General features: G+C 37.8%; 2 protein-coding genes across 2 annotated transcripts; one reads left to right on the top strand and one right to left on the bottom strand.

The window, feature by feature from the left end:
• The first annotated feature begins 461 nt into the window (after positions 1-461).
• LOC125479619 (histone deacetylase complex subunit SAP18-like) lies at positions 462-2,556 on the top strand. Its single transcript, XM_048589152.1, has 5 exons — positions 462-500; positions 1,135-1,245; positions 1,357-1,449; positions 2,034-2,108; positions 2,188-2,556. The coding sequence occupies exons 1-5, from the start codon at positions 462-464 to the stop codon at positions 2,218-2,220; spliced, it is 351 nt and encodes a 116-aa protein (XP_048445109.1). The 3' UTR covers positions 2,221-2,556.
• LOC103952864 (PGR5-like protein 1A, chloroplastic) lies at positions 2,429-7,591 on the bottom strand. The gene is made up of 10 exons (XM_048589016.1): positions 7,190-7,591; positions 5,424-5,539; positions 5,045-5,141; positions 4,825-4,925; positions 4,643-4,699; positions 4,076-4,152; positions 3,781-3,832; positions 3,578-3,688; positions 3,405-3,502; positions 2,429-2,676 (listed from the first exon to the last, which is right to left on the bottom strand). The coding sequence occupies exons 1-10, from the start codon at positions 7,383-7,385 to the stop codon at positions 2,607-2,609; spliced, it is 975 nt and encodes a 324-aa protein (XP_048444973.1). The 5' UTR covers positions 7,386-7,591; the 3' UTR covers positions 2,429-2,606.
• Positions 7,592-15,688: the final 8,097 nt, after the last annotated feature.

Raw genomic sequence — 15,688 nt, 5'->3', positions numbered from 1 at the left:
TTAATAACTTAAAAAATAAAATTTTCTATCATTTATATAAAAACATATGATGTACCCTTTGTGTCTCGATCATAATGAAAAATTTCTGGATGGTAAATTTCTGTAACATCAACTCCAAAACCCGACCTAAAAACCCGAAATCGTTCTCAAGCTAGGACTTCAACGATGGAGAAGAGAGAAACTTAGACGAAAAGATGGGCGGGCCGGGGCCCCAGACCCGAGGTCCACCCTGAAGACAGCTCCCTCCTCCTCCCCCGCCTCATTCCAGGGGTCCGCCGCCCCCGCCACCTCGCCCCCACTCGGAACCCATCGACCGCGAAAAGTTACTCTCTTTAACTTTGAGCTCTGCTAGTTACTTCTTTACGGTTTCTGTATTTTTCAAAATTTTAATTTATTATTAATTTTTTTCTTGCTGGTTTATATGATATATTTATGAAAAGCTTTGTTTGTTTTTGTATGCAATGCAGACTTGCCCTCTGCTCCTTCGGGTTTTCACTAAGGTATGTGCAACCCCAGTGTTTTGTTTTCTACAGGTTATTTTTTTGCAGTTTTGGTTTTAATTGTTTAGTGATTTTGGTAATCTTTTATGCTTGTGAAATTTGGCCTCTAAGTAATTGGAGTTAATGATTTTGGCTGGAAATTCAGATTTTTTAAAAACCCATATCTTATTTACTTCAGAGGTATTCGATTCGAAGCGGGTTTTGCTGATTTTGTTGCAGAGGATAGACTTAGGAAGCTATTGGGGTGGTATAATTTTTGCCCAGTTGACAGAGTGAAGGGAAAAGGATTGAATATTTAGGTTGTTATGATTATATCGTTTCTCAGCTTATCTTAGCCTTGAAGATTATTGCTCTAATTAGACTCTGAAATCAGTTGAATGGAAGATTTTGGTGATGATTCTGAGATAGTGTTAAGTAGGGAAACAAAGTGCATTGGGTTACTAACCGTTAAGACTTTGTTTCGGATTATGGGGAAACGTTTGTAGAATTGCGAACGCGTGTTACTATTGAGAAGTAGGAGAAGTTGGCGGTATTGGAAGTTTGGGATCGTGATGTTAATATAAGGATATATTGGTTGGGTGCTGACATTCCGTTTCAGCCTTTTACATTTACTTTTAACTATTTCCTTTGGCAGATTGGGGCTCATCACAGTGAGGTAGAATTTACGGTGAGAGGCAATGAACCAAAAGATAAGGTTCAAATTTATACACGGAAAGATGCAAAACTTCGTGAGCTAACTGATCTTGTACGTTATCTGTATTTCATAATGTCATGCCATCCTATCATCTTTCCTATATTTGGTTGGATAACATTAGATTACTTGCTCCGAGGTAATTCTAGTTTTTTTGTTTTTCAGGTCCAAGAGATTGCTCCAGAGGCTAGTAGAAGTGCTAGACTGTCTTTTGCGTTTGTATACCCTGATAAGCACGGTCGCTTTGTGGTGAAACAGGTACTTGCTACCTTCAATTGTAGATCTTCAAATCCACGTATCAAGATGAGATAGATTACCCAAGAACCAATTTCTTTATGATCCACTCTACGGATAAATGAGTCCTCTTTTGTGCTTCAACTCAAAATTATGCTCATTCAAGTCAAAATAATAAATCCTCTCAATAGGAAAAGCGATATTGCTTTGTGTGTTTTCACCTCTTTGCGGTAAAAACATGTGAAATTGTATTTCAACTGTTGTATGCAATTGTTAGTTTAAAACTTGCTGTTTTAGAAAATTCCTTACTATTTCTCATACTGATCAGATCCCGAGAAATTCTTTCCAGTTGGTTTTGTTGTCCCCTCGTTTTTCTTTTTATTTTGAAATTTATCTTCCATTACATTTGGAGGTAGTCTACAGGTGCGTATGCAGTACGATATTTACTCGTTTTCCAGCATTTAGCGAGGTGGGAAACAAAACAATTAAGCTTAGGTACATACACAATCGAGAAGTACTCATGCACATACAATTGAGAACTACTTTTGCCCCTCTCCTTTTTTATTTATTTATTTATTTTTAAAATCGTGTATTTCTTGGTTTCTAAGGTTGGGATGAGGAATTCTCATGGAAACGGGAGACAAGTGGATGAAAGCAAGGCACTGAATGATCTGAACTTTCAGGTAAACTGAAATTTTATGTCAAAGTCTATTGGGTTTGACCCAAAAAGGGGGTGTTCTCACATCTTATCATTTTATGTAGATAGGAGATTATTTGGACGTGGCGATCCTATAGAGAAGATGGCTGTAGCATCAGCACTGATGATTCTTCGGAGGCGGCATTTCGGATGGATCGAGTGGGAAGGAGCGTCACATGTTTTGTCGCGATTAGGGTTTGGTTTGATTCTCATTTTTCTGGAGGCCGTTTGAATTTGAGTTATTTTTTAAGTTTCGCGCACCGGCAACTGTGTTTCCGACCTACAGGCTTATGTAGGGCACAAGAGTAAAACTGAACCGTCTGATCATATGATATCATCTTCCTCTTACCTTGTATTCATATGCACAATCAACTGTTGAGATGTTCCGGAGAGACCTCACGAAACAAAAAAAAGTACATATTCTTCTTCTTCTTCTTCTTCTTCTTCTTCTTCAGCACAAGAAAAAACTTGGCACAAATTCTAGTCAAGCATTGCTTCCTTCCGGCAACGTGATCAGGCGCGACTTTGAATCATACACCAATGGAGTTCCGCAGCTGCAGTAAAATGTTACTCATCACAGTTAAAATTAAATGGAAGCAATACTTTTGTAAATCATGTCCAAAGAAGCGTAGAATCCAAATCAAGAGAAAAGTATAATGCTTGACTCCGGCCATTCCTCTTTCAACGACGACGTTACATCATTTTACTGTACAAACATTATAATCAACATCATTTCACCGTGCAAACATTATAATCAAACCATTTCATTGTCTTTGTCATTGTCTAAAGATTCTCTTTAAAAAAAATTCAATCAATTTGGAAATAATTTACTTTTTCTTATGTGTTGAACAAACCAACGGTAACAAATAACATCTTCACGGTGAATCGCCAACTTTTTTGACTCATACTAATAACTAACTAGTTTCTAAATTAAATGAGTCATTATACAATGATAAAGAGAATGAACGGTTTGGATTTTTATGATTTTGTAATGAAATGATGCCACATTATCGATGAAGGAGGAATGACTCCTTATATGAAGGAGCCAAGTAAAGTCCAAAAGATGAAACCACACAAGTGAAAAACAAAGAAAGTCGATAGAAAAAAAAAAAAAAATGCTACCGTCAGTTGCTCTCGCACATGCGTGAATGATTTCTGACTATTGGTGCGAGTGAGCTCCACTGTGGAGTCAACATGTATCTAAACACGGTCAGAAATCATTCACGTGTGCATGATTGACTGCAATGCTTTGTCTAGAATCAGTGATTAGTTTTATACTCACTTTGAGCATTTGATGTTGTTGGTAGAACCACCATTTGAAACTGAAAGTATGCTCCCAAAGAATGACAAGTTCTCTGTACCACAGTTTGGACAAGGGCCCTAGAAAAATAAATGTGAAATGTTAAAAGCAATAGGGTATCCACAAATTAAGGTAGCATTTGACAAGACACCTACCTTTAGGATCAAAACATCCTTGATAATTAGTTTTGTGAGTGCCTGAGCTAAATAAACTATGACAGGCACAGCAGCAAACCATGTGAAAATGAAGCTGAATGGCTCCGGCAGCTGCAATCCAAGAATTTACCAAAGGTTTTTTTGAAAGAGCATAAAATGGATACGTACAGAAACCAAAAGTTCATGTGGTTAAACCAATATACCTCCAAAAGATATGTGATTTCGAAACCGGTCAGATCATCCAAAAAGAAGAACCTAGCAGATGGGGAAACAAAAATGTTTGTTAATTACTAGATTCAATATCATCTACGAAAACTTGACGAGAACTTCAGCGACAAGAGAAGTGGTTAAGCAGTTGGTTTTGGAGCCATCAGATTTAATGATCTACATTTCGGTTACGTGTTAAGGAGCAAGCATATAACAGCGCCTAGAATCTATTGCATGTCATCAGCTTGTGAGTTTCAAGCGTATGCTTGATGATATAAGAAGTTGACTTACGCTGCAAGCGCGACAACAGTTGCAGGGACATTTAGCAGGATCATCTTCAAATAGTCAACAGACAGGTCACTGTAAACCTGTTGGGAGAAAGTTAATCAATACAAGCACAACTCAGTTTTAGCAAGGAATCTCACCAAAAAGTTATATAAGAGGTTGAAAAAAGGACGGCTAAATATCCAAATACACATAAGAATTTACTGAAAACAAATAGTACATAACAACTTTAAACAACTTTTCACATGGTAAATCAATCTGCAGAAGTGCAGGGAGGTTTGGGGGAACAAGCAAGTGAAATCACCCGTTTAGAATCTTTAGATCCAGTATTGAAGTGATGGATTTTCATCCATACATGTATAACCAAACACACGAATACAAAAAACTGAAGAAATGTTTTTCTTAAAGAGATAATCCTTTTGATATTTAGTAATTACGTTCACATTTTGCGGCACATGATGCATAGGAACCATTTAAACCAATGCAGTACTTATAAAACCACGAAATTAAACGTACACACGGTAATTCATATGATGGATATATAGAGAAAGAGCAAAACTCAGCATTATGCACCTTTCTAGTACGAAGACTGCATCTTGGACCCTCGACAACAATATCACTCCCTTCTGTCTGGGAAAGAAAAAAAAATCATGTTCACCAACTGAAGCAAATGGAAACGGTAGACCGATGGCAAGAAGAAAGTATACCATTAATCATATTTTACATGCCTAAACATGAAAACAGCACAAACTAACCTTTAGTCTCAGCTTCAGCTCATCGTACTCTTGATCTGTCAAAATTGGTTTGCCAGACACATAGGCCATTGAGGCTTCCAGAAACTTCTGTTCATCGGAACCTGCATGGTAAAATTAAACAACAGAAACCGAAAATAAATCTTAGAAATATTACCATTATGAAATCCCAAAACATTGACGTGCCAAGTCCCATTCTTTGAACAAATGAAACGGTACATACTTAGCATGACAACGCTGCTGCCTTCCCACATGAGTTCTTCCTTGAGGTTATCAAATTCCTCATTTGACATAATAGCTTTTCCGTCATAGTAGAATGACTTTACGAGCAAAAAAAAGAAGAGACCAGTTAGTATCTCAAATGCAAACATCCTTTAACACGTTCCATCCAAATTAATAAAAAACTAGCTGACTTCTTGAAGAAGGTAACCAAAATGCCACCGGGATAAGTTGTGAAAGCGGTCGAAGAACTAAGTCGATCGGAACCTTGGTTGAGATCCAGACCTAGTACTTTCTTGCATCGCTTCATCCATAGAATCATAGTGTGTTCAATAGCAAAACACTATAGTACTGTAAAACATTAAAATGTAGTGTAAAATTACTTGTAAAGCTTGAAGAAAATCTTGTTCAAGTTCACCCAAAGACTTTTTCGCTTTCTTGTCTATGCTACAATACGGCAGAATCTTACTGTCAACAACGTCATCGTTTTCGACCTTGCCTGAAAAAAGGACATTGGAATTGACTCAGCAAATATTCCAAAAACAAACCATGCAAAGAGTATAAATTAAAAAGAAAAAAAAAAAACTTACTTATTTATCACCAAGTAAAGATGACTACGGTATGGTTAGGGGTGGGTTCAAAAACCAAAAACCGAAAAAAACCAAACCGACCATCAAACCAAAACCGAAAAAAAAAGGAACCGAAAAAGGAAAAACCAAACCAAACCGAATTGAACTTTATTGGTTTGATTGCAGTTTTGGAGGTTCGAAAACCGAACCGAATCCCTTTATGACTCACGACATTATTTGAGCCTTAAAAACACGACGCCTTCACTTGTTTCTTTTATTTATTTATTATGAACCTTCATTTGTTTTTTTAGTCTGACTTTGTCATTGTTTTTGTTTTTTATGTGAAACTTCTGTTGCAGGCCAGAGACTTGTAGTTGATAACTTCATTTGGAAAAAAGCCATGAATGGTTTGAGACTTGTACTTGTAGTTGCATGGTCAGTTTATTGAGATGAATTATTAGATTATTAGTCTACCAATACAAGCCTATTTCTAAATATATGATTTTGTATATGTACAGTTACTTTCCCCTTTTTTTCATTTTTTTATTATTAATTTACCAATACAAGTTTTTTTTTTTTTTTCCCCCTAAAAATTCATATAAAAAAACAGGTTTTATAAATAAAAAATAACAAGAATTGAACTGAACAAAATCAAACTGAAAAAAAAAAAAAACGAACCGATGAAAATCGAAAGAAAATTGAACCGAACTGAAATTTTGGTTTGGTTTTAGTTTTGGCAAAAAACCGAACCCATCCCTAGTAGCGGCACAAAATTCTTTGGCGTTGAATCGAGGTATTCAAGAAAAACAGGTTGCTCCAGCTCGATATCGTCAAGAATTCCTGACTACTTTTACAAGAATTGACTACATTGCTGATTAAAATTTCACAGAGACAAGACTCGCATGATATCAAATTATGCAATTGGATCCCTTGTACGCAAGTGGTCCTCTACCATAGTGGTGGAGAAAAGTGTTACCTTTGCACCACTACGTATGTTCAAACCCCGTTAGCTCTCTAATTTAACATCTAATCTAACAAACCAATCATTTGACAAAAAAAAGATCCCTCATACCAATAAAAAACGAGATTAATAAATGTGGTCTATATAACATTACTCATTAAATAGTACAAGAAAACTTGATATGGAAAAAATGTCCACACTCCATGGTGTAAGCTAAAATAACTTAAGACTGAGTCATGAATAAGTCCCTTATTCATTTTGCATTAAAACTTAGAAAATAAATCTCAAATTGAAGATTCTTGTTATATTATATTCTTTCATGGCGGTGGCTAGGTTAGTGGTCCTACTAATCTGCCCCTACCTATGTAATGAATTAAAAATTGAATCTTCCACATACTATCTGTTTGCTGATAAATTAGCACACCCTTTATAATGGATAAGCCAGTTCACCAGAATAGTGTGATCACCCCTTGCACTTACATTCTAATTTCCGTTCCCGTAGTTTAGAATATTGCTTTGCATGATGAATCATTTTCATTTACTATTAATCAGAACTACAATTAAAGCGGCTACAACAAAAAAATCAAACTCGAAGCTTAGATGGACATATGATCCTAACCTTGTTGGTCAGCAGTAGCCTTGGCCGGAAGTACCAAAAGGCGGCGGCGGCGGAGGCGGAGGCATAGCTGTCTGCCACTGATCTGAAAAGACTCAACCCTAGTGGAGGAGGGAGAAGTAACAGACACAAGGGGTCTCTGAATAGAGGGGTTAAAAGGGGTTGGAGATGTTAAATTGAAGCCTAATTTGGTGGCCATTGGAACCGAGCAAGGCCACTAATTCTCTGGTTACTGAGTGAGCTGAGTAGTAAAGGAAGATCAGAATCTGATTTTGGATTCATTTTTTTTCTTCTGGTGGATTGATTGGAGGGAAAGCAAAGAGAAACAACTAATGAAGAGATAAGGTGAGTGGGGAATGTAAGGAGGGAAATGCAACGGCTTTATTGTCTTCTAATTTCAAAGACAATGTCAAAGAAGTATCAAACACGATATACTTACAGTTTCACAAATGTTTTCGTTATCATATATATAAAAGCTGCCACGTGCTTATCCTGAAAAACTTGTTATTGTGCTTTATCGTTTCTATAATATATCTTGGTACTACAAAACCATATAAAAATAAATAAATAAATCAAACACATAGTATGTTAAATTTCGTCAGACACCCTCTTGTGAAGATTGCGTGAACAAGATTTAGATTGCCTTGTGAAAGGAGAATTTAAAACGGGAGGATGGTGAGTGTTGTTCCATTTCGAAAAGTTAAGAGACATTATATGTGCTTTTAAGAATATTTTTAATATTATCAAATTAGTTTGATAAAAATTTTCGTAGTACTAGAGCATATTAGTGCTCAACTTTCTTTAAAACTGTTGGGTGGTTTTTGTGCCGAAGGGCTATGATGTGCTTATGTTATTAAGAGGCGAGCCAAAACCTTCACCTACCTCATGTCTAACCTAGCGAGGACTAAGCCCAAAGCATCCCAAAGAAAAAGCAAGTCCTAGGGAATGCTTTGTTGTTCTTCCAGCAGCTCTTGGATGCTTGGTTTGGTGTTATGTTGAGTGCTTCCAACGACGATGAGTTGCTTCCTGTGGTAGTTCAAGTTCTTCCCATAGCTGTGGAAGCTCTTTCCACAGCCGTGAAAGCTCTTTCCGCAGCTGTGAAAGCTCTTCCCGTAGCCATGGAAGCTCTTCCGATGAGTGTGAATGCTTCCCATGCTAGTCGAATGTTTCCTTCGCTGGCGAAGTGCTTCCCTCAATAGTCGAATGTTTCCCTTTTGATTTCGGTGGCTTTGAGGAGTATTTGTTAAACTAACAAACATTGGGAATTAATGAGTAATCATAATAAATTATGACTTGCTTGAATGATGCATGGTGTCGAAGCCAAAATCCCACTTATTTAGCGAGAGAGAGAGAGAGAGAGAGGTTGTTCTTGGTTCTATGGTTTTGTAGTTTTTTTCAGGAGGTAAGGAAGCTTATTGGAAGGTTTAGAATGAAAGGAAAACTTATCTTTGAAGAATTAGGGTTTCTTGCACTTAGAAGAAGCTTGCTCTGCTTGGTGCATTATTACCCTTGTCGTTCTCCTTCCCCCCACGTGATTGTCTCTCCTTTTGTAGCATATTGATGCCTTTTATATATAGAAGCATGTATCCTTCCAAGATCTAGCTAGGAGAATCCCTTGGCTTTTTCTCATTCTCCAAATTTGCTAAGTCTTCCCTTCCTCTTTCCATAGCTGCAGCTACAGGTTTCCCTTTTGGTATAACATTGTAGAGGCCAGGAGCCCCATGAAGCCTATTTGAGCATACTGCCCAAAGTTTCTCTTTTCCTGCACCAAGTCCCACAACACCTTTCTTGCACCAAGTCAATCAATACGACTTCATCTTTGGTAACATTCCCCTCTGCTTTCTCTCCTTGTTTTTCTGTGTAAGATGGGAAAGGAAAGGAAAAGTTCCTTCTTTCTCTAGTAATGTGGTGCGCGGCTTCAGGTAAACTTGTGATTTGGTTCTAATTTGGATAGCTCGACTTTGGGCATTAGTTGTTTTCCAAGTTCCTAGTTGGTTTGCAAGAGAAAGGGAAAACTTGATTTGTTCCCTCTCAAACCTTCCCACGTGAATCCAAAATCATGAGCTTGGACTTTTGGTGCCCCCAAGCAACCTAAAGTCTTCCACAATTCTAATTCCATGAACCACTCGGCAAGCCCCGTTATGTAGCTTAGGCTCATTTAAGCATGTTACATGCTTGGCGTGACTCAAGTTATAATATTAATAGATTAATATTGCAATACGGCTTGGCACGATAAATATGTATGATTTGCATAAGATTGGCGTCCAATAAACTATTATTTTATTAGTGTGGCATGATCATAAATTTGCATACTCTTCGTTTTGCATTGTATGCATGGATTTAAGCTCAGCTTGTGAAGCTTTTGTAAATATTGGGCTTTGAGACTTGATTGGGCTTGTAGGTGAGATTGTTGGGCCCCAACATTAGCCTCCGTGATTGTTTAGGTTATGAGAGAATTGGATTGGGCCAAAAAATAAAATCCTGGGCCAAAACTTCAAAACACATTTTGCCTGATGGGACTCTTTCCCTTCCCTTGTGTGCAAACTGACGACAGCATGATGATCTTTTTCATAGTTATCCATGCTTAGTTCATTTTCCTAAAAAAGACTTTCGGTGTTGTTATTGGTTGAAGGCTAGTAGTTTAATGTTCTTCTTTCCTAATGACAAATCCTTATTCTTTCCCACTTCTCCTTGTTGATTTCCATGAGAGATGGGCATGTCTTCTCTTTGGAAATTTTCGCCTATTGCTTCATTGAAGAAGAATTTTTGCAGAATTTTCTTTTGACTTTTCCTATGCTTGCATGCTTACTAGGGATTTTAGGGTCTTGATGCTTGTCATGTTTAGGCGAGTACTAAGGCTTGAAAGTATGGGCACAAATTTCTCTAATGAAATTAGGCTTGTGCTTCTTGCAGTAAGAGTGTCTTTCTTCATAATTTAGTATGTCATTGTTGTCTTTTGTTGTTCCCATGCATGCTCTGCAATTGCGGATCTCTAGGCCTAGCTTGATTGTTTGACAGTGCTTTTCAAGTGAGGTTTGTCAAGGTATAATGACTAGCTCGGCATGGTCACTTGATTGTAGTTAACTTGGCATGATTAGTTCTTCATGTGCTTTTTAGCTTGCTCTTTGTTGAGATTTGATTATGTGAGGAAAAGTTTATCCCACATCGGTGAGGGATATGTCTTGATATGGGATTATATGGTCTTGAGCTACTCCCCATACTGCCAATTGGTTTTATGGTGGAACCTCAATTTTATCATGGTATCAGAATAGGTTGTCCCTCGTGTAAAAGCCCAAAGGCCACATGTGCTCATGCGTCACCCAGTTGCTGTCCATGTGTAGGCTTGAAAATCGGCCACATGTGCGGGGGCGTGTTGAGATTTGATTATGTGAGGAAAAGTTTATCCCACATCAGTGAGGGACATGTCTTGCTATGAGATTATATGATCTTGAGCTACTCCTTATATTGCCTATTGGTTTTATGGTGGAACCTCAATTTCATCACTCTTGACATGGACATCTACATGGCATTGCTTCATGTTCCCACTAAATGGTTATTGAAGTGCTTATTGGCATGGTAGGAAAGGGGAATAATAAGCATGGGATATGCATGGATGCAAGGAAGCTTCTTGCACCAAAACTGAGTGTCTGATACATGTAAAACTTATCTCTCTTGGAAATAATTTTTTAATCACGTGAATGTTGATCAAATGGTTTAGGCATATATTTTGACTTGCATAGCTCATAACTTGGTATTGTCTGTTAACCTCGGTATCATCTTGTAGGCATGACACTTTAGCATAAGTCGGTTGAACTTTCACGTTATAAAAATTTCATTCATCATGTGCTTGGTCATCATAAAATCTTTGGCATGTCAAGATCGGGTTATAGTTCTTTAGGTTTGGCCACAAATGAAGTTTGGGTCTCAACAATGGTTTTGGTGATGGAGGAAGCTTGCGTCGATATTGTAAAAATTTGTTCGAATTGTCCTAGATAAAGCATAATTATGATTTTGAATGTGATTACTGGTAGAAGTGATGTTTGTATAGAGTTGCTAGTGGAAATAGTGTTCGCATAAAGTTGTTGGTGGAAATGGTGTTCCTATAAACTTGCTGGTGGAAAGGATGTTCACATAAAGTTGCTGGTGGAAAAGGTGTTCGCATAAAGTTTCTGATGAAAAATGGTATTTTTTAGGATGTGAAGGCATGAGGGTGCTTAGCATGCAAAAATGTAGTGGAAACAGTAGGGCAAAAAAAACAAGTAAATCTAGGCAGAGAAGCTGTCACATCCTAGTCCCGACTCTGTCGTAGCACGATGTTGTCCGTTTTGGGCCATGCCCTCATGATTTTCTTTCTGGGAACTCAGACGAAAACTTCCTAGTTGATCACCCATCCTGGGAATGCTCTCGCCCGAACTCGCTTAACTTCGGAGTTCCGATGGAATCCGAAGCTAGTGAGCTCTCAGAAGGCCTTCTGCTATATGGAGGTGGGCATGTATATATAAAGCACATCATCCTCTCTCCATTGGTCGATGTGGGATGTTACAGAAGCTATGGTTATAGTAAACAATTAACATGTGTTTGGTAGCTAACTCAAACCTAAAAGGTAAAGGGTGTGTGGGCTCTGTTGACTTTGATTGAGGTTTCCTGAGTCAACTGAAATGCTTGAATTTCTTGAATTGCTTGAGGCTGATAATACTTCAGACTTGCTAGGTATGTTGAAATATCGACTATGCTAGGAATTCTTGAATCAGCATGTTTGCATGGCTTGAAGTACTCAATCTCTTGCTCGAACTATTTGGTGCAGGAAAAACGATTTTCTTTTCTGTATTGCGAAAGCATTTCAATCACATAGTTAATTGCTTGGTATGCATTCCTACTTCGCGTGATTAGAATGATCTTGTTATTGGCACTACATGCTTGATTTAAATTGTTTAGCCTTGTTGAGCATGGGTTTCTACACATATTGCATTGAGAAGGTTGCTTGTTTTCTTATTCCGGCAGTAATTAAATGTGTATGTTTATAGTGGAGAATATATAGTGTGGGCTTAGTGCTCGTGCTGTTCAAGGTTTAGCTCCAAGCATAACTTAACAAGATATATTTGAGCATTAACAAATATATTTGGTCTCATGAGCAAACTTCTAGCATCTAAGTTACTCATGTACTGACCAGTTCATAAGAGTGCACTACATTACGTACTAAGTGCTTACCACAATATATTTGGTCTCATGAGCAAACTTCTAGCATGTAAGTTACTCATATACTGACCAATTAATAAGAGTGCACTACATTACGTACTAGTGTGCATGGTAAGCAATGAGTGAAACCATGAAATAAAAATATGTGTGATCATCTATAGAGTGAGTAATACAAGTCTTAAGTCTTAACTATTCAATGACACTTAGACATGATAAGTATGCGCAGAGAACCAATTTATGCAGGCTTATGCACTTTCTTGGCAAAAGAAATTAATACACTCTAAATTGGAACTCATATGAATTGATGGCATGGCATATATAAACCTGATCGCACATTATTTTATAAGCCTGCTCTATGTGGATAACGAGCAATTTATGCATTAAAGATAGGGATGTGATTTATTATGCAAACACATGGTAGTGAAATGAAATCAGTGGAAGATAAGGTCTAAGGATTTCTCATCTCTTGGGGTAGACATAGGTCACGCGATTGAGGTCTTGCAGCGACAGCAGCCCGCAGGAACGACTTTTAACCTTCCGGCAGCGAGTTACGCACACTCTCTCTCCTTTAAATAGCAACTTGGGCTTTGTTGTGATCATTATATTATTTCCTTTTTTCCCTTAGCTTTAGCAGGTTTACCCCACTTTTTCTTGGCGTCGAATTGCTTGTTGGGCTTTGCTTGGAAAGTTGGCAGTTTCATTTTGTTTTTACTTTGATTAAAACTGCTTTTTTGTCTCATCTTGCATGCCGCATGTAAGAGATCTTGTTATACGGGTGGATTTTTCTTAACTTGCTTGGCATTGATTGGCTCGATTGCTTTAGAAGCTTTCCATACTTGGCTTGATTTTGCTTTGATATGCTTGGCTTGATTCGTGGGCTAATGTGACACAATTTGGCCGAAGCCTATATCTCTAAAGAATGTGATTTCGGACCACTCAAGGAAATCCAACAACATCGGGTTTTGAACCACTAAACAAAACTAAAAAACCAAGCAAGATTCCGAACCACTCAATGGAATCCAAATCAAGATACAATTCCGGACCACTCAACGGAATTGCGGAGTAGAAGGGATTCCGGACCTCTTAACAGAATCCGAGTGGATATGATTCTAGACCACTCAAAGAAATCCAAGGTAAGATACGATTCCGGACCACTCAACGGAATCATTGAGCACAAGGGATTCTACACCACTCAACGAAATCCAAATGGAGCAGGGAACTAGACCACTCAACAAAACCCCAGCAGAACCCAATTTTGAGCCACTCAACGGAACCGAGCGGAAGTCCAAGAAACATAACAACGGCTTGAAGAAACAAAACATGAATCAAGTGCTCAATTTACAAAGGCTTAATGAAATGAAGCAAAGCACAACTACTAAATTTATAATAGGTCAACGAAGAGAAAAATGAAACAATATCAAAGCAAACAAATCCCTATGATAATGGGTTAATGGTCCACTACTAGCCCTAGCATTTCACAAGCAATTCAACATGTATTTCCAATCAAATTTCACAAATATTCCAATCAACAAATCGAATCACATTTCATAACAATAAATTGATGGCCAAATATAAAAATACATTTTAATAGAAATCACATTTATAAAACCAAGTCATATCCACAAAGGATATTAAATACAAAATTAGGGTAATAACCATATCACATTTATTAAAGTCACTCACTAACCATTGTAGGCCCACTAGACTTCACGTAGTCTCTAGTAGTACTAATTTTAGTATTTAAAATGATTCGAGACATGTTGACCAAAAGTCAATTCTTAGTCAACAGTGGGGTCCACAACCCTATGTAATTCGATACGGAATATCCACCCACGGATTTCTGATCCATAATTTCTCAAGAGTTTCATTTATCTTCTAGAACAATATCCTACAATTTTGGAATGATCCAATGGTTGGATCTCCGCAAATTGCTAGAATTAGGTGGCAGTCAACAATTAGATTTACAAACTTAAAAATTCAATTAATCAGGATCTGTATGTTAGATTCCCGATCCGTTAGTTTCTAATGTCCTCAAATAGTACGTTCTATAACGCATTAAAGTTTGGTGATGATCCAACGGCTGGATCGTCGATGGTTATAATGATCAAATGGTGGACCCTAATGAAACTATGTTCGAACAATGGGATTTCATCCATCGAATGTCACATATGGAATCAGGGTATCAAATTTAGCCTAGAAGGGTCAAGTGGGTCCTCGGGCCATGCGCCACCGCAAATGGCGGTCAACTGCCCAAATTTGCCGGAAAATTCCCTTAACTCCAAAAATTACCAAATTTTATAGAATTGTAGAACACAACAACAGGAACAACTGCCATACCTAGGCTGAAGTCTGATTCGGCCTGAAAATGCTTGAAAACACCCTCGATCCTGTGAAACGCTAGAAATGGGTGTTCATTGATTTGGTGAATTTGCAACTCTGCCGCCCCTAAATTTGTTTGGGCTATGTTTCTGGACTCAAGAGACGCTTGAGGGTGGTGGTGGATGATAGAAAACCTTTCTGAAATGGCGGAATTGTCCCCGTGCTACCACGAAACCCTCGACGTAATTTTTTGCGAAATTGAGGCAAAAAACTCTCGAATTTTTGGTGGAAATGGGATAATGGAGGTCAGGGTGGAGTGCACAAGTGATGGTTGAGTGGAATTTGTTGGAAAGACCAACGAAAATTGACAGAATTGCTAACTAGAATTGGGTTAAGTTCGCGGGTTAAAGGGAAAATCCAGATTGGGTGGTTTTTCTCTCCCTCATTTCCCCTCCTTGCTTTCTTTTTTGACTAGCCAATTCCTCCCCTCCTTTCCCTCATTTCTCTTTTACTCTTCCCATCCAAGTTGTACACGTGGCACCCAAATTATTGCTCCAGCAAATCTAGAGCCTTCTAAATAATGGTCAAATGACCATTTCGCCCCTGTATTTGCTTGTTTATATCTCATTCGTTATAACTTTGTTTGGTGAATGATTCTTGCCTATGCATTCGTAGGATTGAGCTCTAATTGAAAACATTAATTGTGACCTCCAAAGGTCAATGATTATTTTCAAAAATTCGAACTTTGTAGCTAAGTAGTTAAAATCTAAAATTAATTTCAATTCGCAAAAATACTATAAAATCCCGCAAATACAAAATACGTAAATTACAATAGTGAAATCCAAGAATGGGATTTCATATCTCTCCCATGGTATAAATACACCCACCTAGGGTTCATCTATGGTAACACAATCTATACACTTCGTTCTCTTACCCACTGCTTGAGTCTAAAATTATTCACTAACTTGACAGTTGGAGAGCCTTTGC

Source organism: the organism of the source record quoted next, unplaced genomic scaffold, assembly GCF_019419815.1.
Source record: "Pyrus x bretschneideri cultivar Hongxiangsu unplaced genomic scaffold, Pyrus_bretschneideri_v1 Contig3, whole genome shotgun sequence".
Taxonomy (NCBI): Eukaryota; Viridiplantae; Streptophyta; class Magnoliopsida; order Rosales; family Rosaceae; genus Pyrus; species Pyrus x bretschneideri.
Note: the sequence above shows the minus strand (reverse complement) of the source record. Positions and strands in the feature narration are given on the sequence as shown.